This window comes from Gouania willdenowi, chromosome 5, assembly GCF_900634775.1.
Source record: "Gouania willdenowi chromosome 5, fGouWil2.1, whole genome shotgun sequence".
NCBI classification, from domain to species: domain Eukaryota; kingdom Metazoa; phylum Chordata; class Actinopteri; order Blenniiformes; family Gobiesocidae; genus Gouania; species Gouania willdenowi.
In genome coordinates this window covers 11,830,356-11,841,799 of record NC_041048.1, presented here as the reverse complement: position 1 = coordinate 11,841,799, position 11,444 = coordinate 11,830,356, and the positions used below count along the sequence as shown (strand labels likewise).

At 36.5% G+C, this 11,444-nt stretch overlaps 1 protein-coding gene across 1 annotated transcript; it reads right to left on the bottom strand.

The window, feature by feature from the left end:
- Positions 1 to 4,192: 4,192 nt before the first annotated feature.
- On the bottom strand, positions 4,193 to 11,444 carry LOC114463152 (aurora kinase C-like). Its single transcript, XM_028446452.1, has 9 exons — positions 11,142 to 11,444; positions 10,795 to 10,854; positions 8,784 to 9,126; positions 8,663 to 8,699; positions 8,383 to 8,574; positions 7,779 to 7,917; positions 5,437 to 5,585; positions 4,479 to 4,653; positions 4,193 to 4,369 (listed from the first exon to the last, which is right to left on the bottom strand). Exons 2-9 carry the CDS (start codon positions 10,849 to 10,851, stop codon positions 4,193 to 4,195), a joined length of 1,269 nt encoding a protein of 422 aa, XP_028302253.1. The 5' UTR covers positions 10,852 to 10,854; positions 11,142 to 11,444.

Here is an 11,444-nt window from a genome sequence, read left to right as displayed (position 1 = left end):
TTCCCCCGTTTTTTTTTTTATTTTATTTTATTTTAGCTTTTTTTTTTTTTTTTTTTTTTTACCCCTTTTTACTCTCTTTTTTCCTCTTGTTCCCCCTTTTTATTTTTCCCGTTTCTTTTTTGTCCCTTTTTCCTTCTTTTTTTCTCTCTCCCCGTTTATTTTAACTGCACACACACACACACACACACACACACACACACACACACACACACACACACACACACACACACACACACACACACACACACATCCCACCGCAGTCATTTTTTCGCTTAACTCACTCGAGCTGAAGTATATTTGCGTAAATTTCCAATTCAAGACAAAGGAATTGCATTTATAATATAACACACACACACGCGCGCGCGCGCGGACACACACAGACAAGGACTATAGGTTACATCAGAGTTTTCTAACCTTTGGGTCGTGACCCCATATGGGGTTGCCTGGAATTTAAACGGGGTCCCCCTGAAATGTCTTGTAATTGTTTAAAAAAAAAACAACAACAACAACAACAACAACAACAGAGAAAAACATCACAGATTAAAATTATATATTTTTTTAATTTTAATATTCTTTTTTCAACTTAGTACATCACACAATACATATCAAACAACTGTATTCTATACTTAAAACCTCCTCAAATATAAATCTAGTTCAACTAAAATGCAGTATAAAAATATATGCTCTAATCCAGGTTATGTAATTGTAACAAACTTTAATAAACATGATTAAAAACTAATTCGAGAAAAGAAAAAAAAGCCCCTGCGGTCGCTGGAAATTCTTGATATCAAAATGGGGTCACGACCCAAAGAAGGTTGGGAACCACTGGGTTACATAGTGTATAATAAAATCGATTAAAAGTGCAGTGGAGTGAACGTTTACAGTGTTTGACCTTAAGCAAAATCGCAAAAGTCGCTCTTGTGGTGCTTCTCCGCACATTACTATAATATCTCCACGATCAAAGCTCGAGTCAGTGACGTAACAAAGAGATTTTTTTTAAGCACGTTAAAGGACACTTTATTTGAGATAATTTGCATTATTAGAGCCTATAATGTGAATGTGGGTAAGAATTAAGAAAAGCAACCCCACACACAATGATAATAGAAAATAGAAACATATTTAAAAGATAAAATATAGATTTAAAAAAAAAAAAAACATGCGTGAGAAAATTAGATTACTCCTTTTAAGTTTTAAAGTCTGAAATGCAAAATATGAGGTCACACAAGCCGCTACAAACTATGCATTGAATGTATGATATTTCACATACAATGGTTGAAGGGGAAAATTGAACATATTTAACAGCTTTGGTTCATTTACTCCTTTGAGAGAGGGGCCTGTTTCCTTTCCTTTCGATTCATCCCAAACAAAAAAAAAAAAAAAAAAAAAAAAACAACAAAAAAAAAGATTTTAACACCAAAATAAAAACAAACTACACACAAAGCAGTTTTAGGGAAATTATTGGAAACTTTTCTGTCTGAAAAAGCCACGTCTGAACATCTGGGGTTGAGTATTGGGGTGGGGTGGGGGGTTGGGGGGGTGGTGGAATAAGGGAAAATGCGCTTTCAGACATTTTTCATTCTGTGCAATCCAATGGGTCCTGTGGAAATGTTATTGAGAAGAAAAAAAAAGAAAAAAAAACCCGTATGTGTAGTGTGTAATTGTGGTTTCAAAAAGATGGAATGTATATCTCAAAGTCGTCATCATATATCGTGAAATTAATATTAAAGAATAAAGAATTAAGTGAAAATATATTGTAAAAATGTGTGTGGTTTTATGTAAAACGGAAAACTATCAGATCGTGTATTTTTTCTCTATAATAAAAAGCAGAAAAGGTTGAAACATTGGCACTGACATTTATTTTTTTTTAAAGTTAGGTGATGGTGGACCAAATAAAGTGTTTGTGTTATGCTGCTTTATCTCCAGCTCAGGTATGGATTCACCTGGTAGAAGTGATCACTTTAAATAGTATTAAAATTAAATTTAAAGATGCATATTTTAATGCACTTGATTATCATTAACGGGATCACAATGTGCGTTTTCACCATCCCACTGTTCTCACTTTCTTTGTGTTGAGACCGCAGCCTGGTTTTATATGTTCTATATAAATAACTCCTCAAATATAGAAGTACACCATCAGCCCCAGCCTGGAGTCAAAATGGCCACAAACAAACAAATTAATGAAAAAAAAAAAACAAAGACATAAACGAGAAAGACTGAAATGCGTCTTTTTTCCTCCTCTTCGTCCTCACAGTGACCCTGAGGTTTATAGAACAATGTCGCCCCCCAGCGGACAGTAAAGGAAATGCAAGGGAAGATCGACTTAATCCCTTGTTTAAAAGTGAAAGCGTAGAGTTTCCACACAGAAAGATATATTTTGGATCACTATGTTGTGGTAAAAATATAATATCGGACAAACCAGGGTTTCTTAATCTTGGTTCAGTACCCCATTTGCTGTCGCGAGACACTGGAAGGGGGTCGGCACTGCAGATGTCTTCAAGAAACTAAGAATATTTTCTAAACAATTTGAGCCAATTTTTGCCTTTTTTTTTTTAACCCCTTTTCTGCAACTACACCAAACATACCATATTCTAACCTATTTTCATCGCTTTTTCGTGCCATGTTTTTGCACCTTTTAATGCATTTCTGCCACTTCTCCTTCAAATTTCAATGCTTTTTCCGCAATTTCAAGACATTTTTGGCACTTATAAACCCTTTCCACCACTCTCCTACCTAATGTTACATATGATGACCCATTGTTGTCACTTTTAACCTCTTTTCACCAGGTTTCATTCTTATTTTGACCAATTTAACCACATTCACAATTTATCAAGCCCAGTATATGTCACCTTAAACTAATTGTTCTGACTAAATGTTCCAATATTGACACTTTTTACCACTTTTTTTTTTTTTTACCACTTTTTCTGTCATATTTGGTCACCCTAATTTGCAACTTTTAATCAATTTCTGTGGTTTTTAAAATCCCACTTCACTACTTTTTCCACCATTTTTCGGTCACTTAACCAATTTTACTTCTGATTAAAACAAGGATTTACATATTTAAGACGACTATATACTATGGCTAAAATGTGATTTTTTCCAAAAAATAGCTTAAATAAATTAACTAGGAGCATTTCCTGATAATTTTTTATTAATTGTTAAATCGCTCTGAGTACCCCCTGTATCTAGGGGTACAGATACCCCTGTTTGGGAACCACTGGTCCATACAATAAAAACAGTTTCCCTGTGGCAGCTCTACGTTTCCGTACCGCACGTGAAAAGAAATATCCAGGAAATCCCACTTTCTCAAAAATAGACAAAAGCAAGCAGACATTTCTAGTAACATCAAAAGCTGGGCTAGAGCATAAATATGTTTTAAACAGAGAGGGAAACATATGTAATAAGCGTTTCACAAATATTTATCTTGAACGCAGTCGCAGTGAGACAATCTGACAGAAGCTGGACAGCTAATGAAAGTCATTTACATTTTGTTGATTGTCTTGCATCTCAGTTACAGCCAGCTGAGATAAAAGTTGATGTTTGTTGAATAATAAAGTTAAATATTTATTAAGTTCTAACCCTGAACAGCCTCTTTTCATGTATTAAGCATTCCACGTCTCACTGCTTCAAACACTAGAGCTTGAGAGGCTGACTTCTTCACAAATAAAAAAAAAAAAAAAAAAAAATTGGAACATTACAACAGTGTCATTGAGCATCCAAGAGCAACACCTCCATGAAAAATCGTGAATTCAAACAATATTCAACACAGTTTAGAGTAAAAAGACAAACATATTTAAAGAACACATTTTATTGTTAACAAATTCAAAAGCAATCCCCAGTCTGTGTACAGCTACTGTGACGCCCCCTGCTGACAAGTTGTGCAAAATTCAGCCCACATTATGAAAACTAAGTGAAATGCACCAGCTTGTTTAAAACACTTGTAAATTCAACCAACATTTCCTTTAAGACAGTTTATTAATATTTTCAAGTAAAGTCAGAGAATGGTCATAATTACACAAATACAGTAAAATATTTACAGGAAAGCAAAAAAGCAACATGTGGGACAGCAAATGAAAAAAAAAAAAAGATAAAACACAAAAATAACAATAAGGTTCTTTATTTCAGCAAGTGATGGCAGCGGCATGATAGAACTCATCTGTACACCAGGATGATGACACACATACTCTGATCACTGCTAGGGCTCATCTGTGTTCAGCGTCATAGGCTTTTTGGTGGAGTATTCACTCACCCATGGGTGAGACAGGACGCCCTCGATGGGCAGCCTGTGCATGGGGTTGTGTTTCAACAGCCTGGCAATCAAGTCTTTAACTCCAGCGCTGAAGTTGGTCTGTGGCGGGTAGGTGTATTCCACCTGGATGGAAAAAAAAAACCCTTAAAACCCATCAGCTAAGATGAAACTTCACTTCATGTGAAGTAACAGAAGCTGACACCCTCTAATGATTCCTGGGTTAATTTCTTACCCTTGAAATCTTGCGGTAGGTCTCCTCGTGTGTTTTTGCTTCAAACGGGGGTTTCCCAACTAGGAACTCGTAGCAGAGGACCCCCAGGCTCCACAGGTCCACCTTTTCATCATGAGTTTTCCCCTCAATCATCTCTGGGGGTAAATAATCCAGCGTCCCACAGAGAGTGGATCTCCTGATCACAGACAGTGATCAAATAATAAAAATCATTTTAATCACTAGGCTTTTGTAATTTGGTATTTAAAAGCAGACAAAAAATGTAATATTTAAACGGTAATTAAAAATACTTTTTAGAACTATCTTATACCTTCAGGGATAAATTACGGAGAGTGAAGGAAAGCTACTGGTTGCTATAACAAAAGGAAAAATGTTGCATCTCTAAGCCAAGCCATACAAGGACACTAAGTCAGAGTTAGCAAGACGTTTGCTCCATAAAATCAGGATACACACTTTAAACGTTTCCGTTGGGATGAAATTCGGTGGTATGGGAGGATCGCTTCTAGCTGAGCTGCTATGAGAGGGATCTGTGGGCGAAGCTAATGGGCTAAGCTAATGGGCACAAAGCCAAAGTTACGTATGAAACCACACGTGGTTCCGAAAGAATTCCTTCACAGAAAGTTTTAATGCAGCTTGTAAACGTACTTGTTCAGAGCACAACTACTTTCTGCTTACAGTGGATAATATGGGCGGCTGTCATGGCACTAATCACATCCCCACCAGATGGTTCCTTTTTATTTCCATGTGGCTAAATGATGAACTGAAATGATGGCTCTCCAATAGTTTATGTCCCAAGCTTTAAAATCATTCTAAAAAGTTTTTTTTTACGAGGTGCACATATTTTGTTTATTGGTAATACATTAAACATATTTTTGTTAAACACATTTCCACTAAAGGTACCCTTTAAGATTCATGAGAGATTCATTCACTTTGTAACACTGTTCAATCTAAAGGCTTTTACCTGGAGGAAGGGGTGTGAACGGACCAGCCAAAGTCTGCTATCTTCAGCTCCCCATTGGCTCCCAGCAGCAGGTTCTCTGGTTTGATGTCCCTGTGGATCACCTTCTTAGTGTGACAATAGTTGAGAGCGTCTGCCAGCTCCATGATGTACTAGAAGACATTGCATATCATAATTACGGAAGGAAGGAATCACTGCACGCAAAACAACCTTTCAGCAGCTCCAAATTCATCTGACGTCATCTACAGATACTTCGTCCTCATTTAGTGATTGTAGTTTGTTACTTTAAAGACATTAAAAGATTTACAGGCAAGTATAGAGTATAAATATACTCATACTGTTGGTTATTTTAGTGTAAAACTAATTGTGTGGCAAATGTACATTTACCTGGACAAATTCATACATTTTCCAAAAGATTACATGAGTAGAATCAGAATCATCTTTATTCGCCAAGTGTTTGTTGTACACACGAGGAATTTGACTCCGTCAACTGTGCTCTCTCCACATTCAATAATAAACAATCAACTGGAAAAGATGATAATAAGTATAAACATAAGTATAAATATAAACAGTAGCTAGACTAGAATGTGCAAACTCGATAAAATAACAAGATAATAATAATAATAATAATAGTATAAAAAAATAAATTAAAAATAAAAATAAAAAAATAAGATAAAAAGAAGGAAATTATTAGAAAAATAATAAAAAATAATAAAATATAATAATAATAAAAGAAAAATAGTGCAGTAGAGCATTGATAAGTAGTGCAGGAGAACATTTAAATTAAAGGTATGTACATGAACATTCTCAGTGTCAGATTGATCCAGGGTTGTTATGTTTGGTTCCAGGGTTTTTTCACAGAACCAGGTCTGACACTCTTTGACTGTTTAGTGTTGATCAGAGTGACAGCCTGGGGGAAGAAACTGTTTTTATGGCGGGTTGTTTTGGCGTACAGTGATCATAAATGTAGCACCATTGCCAGGCTCTATACGTCTCTCACATGCTAATTCAACCAAGCACCATATATGTAGAGTCAGCATTTTAAAGACCATGTGCACTCCTTTTAAGGCCAAGACTCATCCACTGCACCTATATGTCCTATTAGTGATCGAACGATTCATCGGCTGGCCGATTTTTGCGTGTTTTATGTGCATCGGCAAATGTGCGCTGCTGCGTTCGTCGATCCGCTTTATATACAGAGCGGCTGTCACAGGCTGCTCTGTGTTGCTGGAGACAGGCTGCAGAGTGCGAAGCCCCTCCTCCCACTATCAGAGCATGAAGAAAGCTCTTCAATCCCAACGGCAACTTTTAAACTTTCAAAGCAATTTTTAACTGTTTAACTTAGCTGACGCTGTTCCATGGTTCCGTGTTGTTGTCGCAGTTGTATTTAACGAGCAGCTGGCTGGATGTTTTAAAACTTTGAGAAGCATTTTACTACTTGTTTGAATATGTATTCCTGTTAATGTTGGTACAATTTAGACCAGAAACTTGAACAGTTTGTTGCTTAATGCGCATCTGACATCACGTTATTTTCCTCTGCTAATTTATGTTCTGGGGTTGTGTTGTAATGGACTATTATTATTGGTTTCTTTTTTGGTTTAATACTATAATAATATATATACTAAATAATCCTGTTAATAAAATACATCTTCAGTCAGGCCAACTTTTGTCAAAGCTATTTTCAGGACAAAGACAAACAGTTATCTTTCATAATATTTCAGATGTCTCACTCTATTTTTTTACTTGTTCTACATCACCTGTTTTTATCATTTGTTAAATATCTTTTACTTGGAATTGTTCTACCTCACCTTTGTTAATTTCAATAAATGCTCTTTTTTTTTTAAATTGAGACTTGTACCATTTGTTATATTTGTGTAATTTTGATGATGTAAATTGAGGGAGCAAAAGTAGTATTGGCTCCAAATATACAGCTAAGGCTGATGGAAAAAAATCCATATCAGTCGATCCATATGTCCTACGGCAGTTTTCACACTAATAATTATGTCTCACTTTTACTTTTGAAACAGCGTCACCAAAAAAGTACATTTACAGCAAAGATTCATTTTCAAGCTGTTTGGATTCTTTGGTGAGTGCTGAAGATTCTAAACACAAACTTATTTTACCTCTTTTGGAACTGCAAGCAAGACCTTTATTTTTTTTTTCCATTAACTGCTCAAGTTCTTATTCTTTGAATTTGATGCTCTGTCTTAGCACTACGCGACAACTGTGGAAGGTCATGTGGCCTTTAATGGATTTATTCAAATAATAAGGCAATTTAAACAAAGTTTTACCCATATGTAGTGAAGAGGTTTGTACATGATCATTAATACCATAAGCACACTTACAGTGGCACTTTTGTCTTCGGGAAAGCTCCTGCAGCGCTGCAGCTCACTGTACAGCTCCCCCCTGGGTGCGTACTCAAGAATGAGGTACACACGTGATGAATCATGGAAGTAGCCATAGAGACGCAGGATATTAGGGTGTCTGTGGGATACAGATGAGGACTGGTCAGGGAGTGATAAAGGCACATGATGGGGCAGGGAAATATACGGCAGCTAATATCGAACCAATATCGGATCGGGACACCCCTAAACACAATACACATCTTGAGTGTGTGATGCTGCAGGTACTTAAAAATGTTACTGTGCTCCCACTGATGTGCTCACCTTGTGCAGATTATCAACTGGACTGGTTATTGAAAATTCACATTTCAAAAATTTGAAGGATTACGGGAGAATTACAAAGTTGGTCCCTGGACCAATCGATACTCAATGCCTAACCCTATCGAAGAACGGTTAAATAAAGCCACAAAAATCCTGTCTCATATGGGAAAATAGCGACAGCGTTTCAAATGGCTGCTGCTGAAGTCTTAGAAGACACAGATCTGGTGCAAAAGACGTAGAGGATCGGTTTAAGACAGTCATGGACACTTAAGACTGAACCCATTACCTGAGGTGGGACTGGATCTCCACTTCTCTCCTCAGCTGGTGTTCCACTCCAGCCTTTTCTAGTTGCTTCTTAAACAGAACCTTCAGAGCGAGGATGAACTTGGTCTGGCGCTCTCTGGCAAGGTACACGTTGCCAAACTTGCCCTTCCCCAGGGGACGACCGATGTCAAAGTTTTCCAGACTCCATCGCTTTCTGTGCGAGCACAGCAAAACAAGAGTTACCAAGGTGACAACATGACGCGTGCACTTTAGAGTAGATTACAAGAAGAAATCCATCATACTTTGAACCAGAGGCTTGATCGATTTTGACAGCTTTAACTAAAGAAAAAACGAAAAACAAAAAACATGTTGAATTTTGCCACAATTAATTTAATTTTCCTTTCATCTTAAATTCAAACTTACTCTGTGGCTTCTCAGGCTTTGCCGGTTCTGATAGTGGTTTGTTTCCCTCTGGGTTTGAGCCAGACACGTTGGCCTTTGGCATGCTTTGCTGTACGCCAGGTTTGGGCTGCTGTATGGCAGGAGTTACATTCTGAGTGGCGGGGTTTACATTTTGATTGGCATTGTCCGTGGGTTTGATGACAGCAGGTGCATGAAAGGCAGGTTTCTGCAGGCTCATGGGACGCTGGATACGCTGAGGCCCATTTGACTCACAGAGCACACGCTGACTGGGTGTGGCTACAGCCTTGGGACCCTTCAGCGCCTGGTGTGACACGGGAACTCGTTTGGGTCCATCACCCTTTGCCTGCCATGAAAGAATAGAAAAACTACTAAAAACCAAAGCTTTCATCACACTTTCAATTCACTTGAAAATGTTCATGCTTTTAAAACAATCCAGCATGTTGTTTCCTTTAATTCTTCAAATGTATTTACAATTTTCTCTTCACGAAAAATAGCAAGATCATTCATTTCTGGCCTCCCCCCCCCCCCCCTCACAATGCAAAACAATTCACTCGCTGTTTCATTGTGCAACATTCAGCATTTAACTAACAATAACTTACATATGATTCTGACACACTAGCAAAAAACTGTTTGTGTTCTTTATCGGATGTAGACAAAAACTTTTATTAAAATTGATATCTAATTAAAGCATTTGTGTGTGTTTTTTTTTTTTTTTTTTAAATCAACAAAAACAATGTCATACAGACGATATATTTATACTTATTTTAGATTAGAATTTTAAGATACATTTTTAAAAAGCGGGAAAAATATGGGTCAGGATTTCTACTGCTATATCTTATATAAACCAATATAGGTTTGTATAGGATGCCCATTGTGGCAAATATCTAGAGGTCGACCGATATATCGGCCGGCCGATTTTTTTTAATAGCACTTTAGAGTAACCTTTAAAAAGGAAAAAAGAAAGAACACATCCATTAAGATGTAGGAGTGTGACAATATATCGATACGGTGATATATCGCGATATTTTTCCACACGATCGATTATCGATATGCTTCTGCCAAGTATCGATTTTTTTAAAAAAAACAAAACAAAATTTTGTTCAAAACCTTTTCTGCTTTTTCACTAAAATGTGCAGGTAGGTCTTCACAGAAATTATGTCACTGTTTGTTGAAGGAACCAATATATTGTTTACTGGAATATTGCACTATACTGGTGTCACTGGTAAGAAAGACCCTATTTTTTGTTTACAGAAAGCACTTTTGGAGATACTGTACTTATTTGTTTACATTGGTATGTGTGACACTTATTTTCAGAAATGTTGCACAAAAATAGTGTCACTGTTCATAGGACACTTTTTCAAAATATTGTTTTTCAGAGATGTAAAATAAAAATTGTATTTTTTCACTTAATCTTTTTTGTTCTTGTAATGTCAGATTATCGTAGATTGATTTCTGACCAATATATCATAATCCCAGTATCGTCATATAGTGAGATAATCGTTATCATGAGCTTTGTATCGCGTATCGTATCGTGAGTTACCCACCACTATAGACAACAAAAATAGGATAATAATAACAACATGTGCATGGGAGAGGTAGAAGCCAATAGGCTTACAAATAAAAAGCCAATATAATAGCATAAGGATATAATATAATAGTGCTTGATCAAATATCCTTATCCTATTATATCCTTAATAGGATATGGATTTTTGTGTACGGGTATATTTAAAGTTCATACATGTTAAGAGTTCTATTGGTGTATTTAATTTAATTTCTAATATATAAATTTATACCATATGAGTGTTTCAATTGTCTTTTATAATCAATGTGCTTTAAAAAAAAAAAAAAAAAAAAAAAGTACATTGGCCTCAAATATCGGCCATCGGATGAATTGTTTTTTTTTTGTTTTTTTTTTAAATCAGCTATCGGTCGACCTCTACAAATATACATCACCAAAGAAGGAAGCAACAAAATGGCTATTAATAATAATAATACATTTGTATTTATTTACCTTCATTTCGGGCCTTTGAGGCTTCAGACCTTTCACCTTGGCCTGGGCAGAGTCCATAATCTGATGGTTAAGTAGAATTATTCAACAATCCGACAAATAATATGTAATTATGTATTGGGGATTTACAAACCAACAACAACAAATCAGCTCTAACAAGAGTTAATAAACACGCAACACATGTCAACAGGACTTGTTTCATGTAGTGAAATAAATTAACATAACACTAAAGCTAGCCTCCATCCGCTACATACGTTAGCCCCCGTTTAGCCATCTTCGTTTCCGGACAATGTAAACATATCAACCAATATTTTTTCATTAAATTCAGTTCAACAGATGCAAACACTCACCTATTTATATTATTGCACAATGACCGAGAGGAAGCACAGCTCAGTATTTTACCCCAAAATGGAGCAGCTCTCCGGAAGCTAGCACGCAGCGTCACCAAGTAAAGCAAAACCTCGGAAGGTTTACCGCCACATACACAAGAAATATTCACTAAACCGATCCAGAGAGACTACCTACTAAGGTAACAGTCTCGTAAATGTATCCGTAAGGTGATAATAAAAACAAATGTCTACGGTTAAACGGGGAGTTACTAAACACTAAAAGCTAACGCTGTACGTCGACGTCGCTGTTTGAGTTCAAACGTC

Coding starts and splice junctions, on each gene's coding strand:
- LOC114463152 (XM_028446452.1), bottom strand. CDS start 10,851: ATGGACTCTGCCCAGGCCAAGGTGAAAGGTCTGAAGCCTCAAAGGCCC. Junction 9,127..10,794: donor CTCAAAGGCCCGAAATGAAG/GTAAATAAATAC, acceptor CTTTCATGGCAG/GCAAAGGGTGATGGACCCAA. Junction 8,575..8,662: donor GATCAAGCCTCTGGTTCAAA/GTATGATGGATT, acceptor GTGCTCGCACAG/AAAGCGATGGAGTCTGGAAA.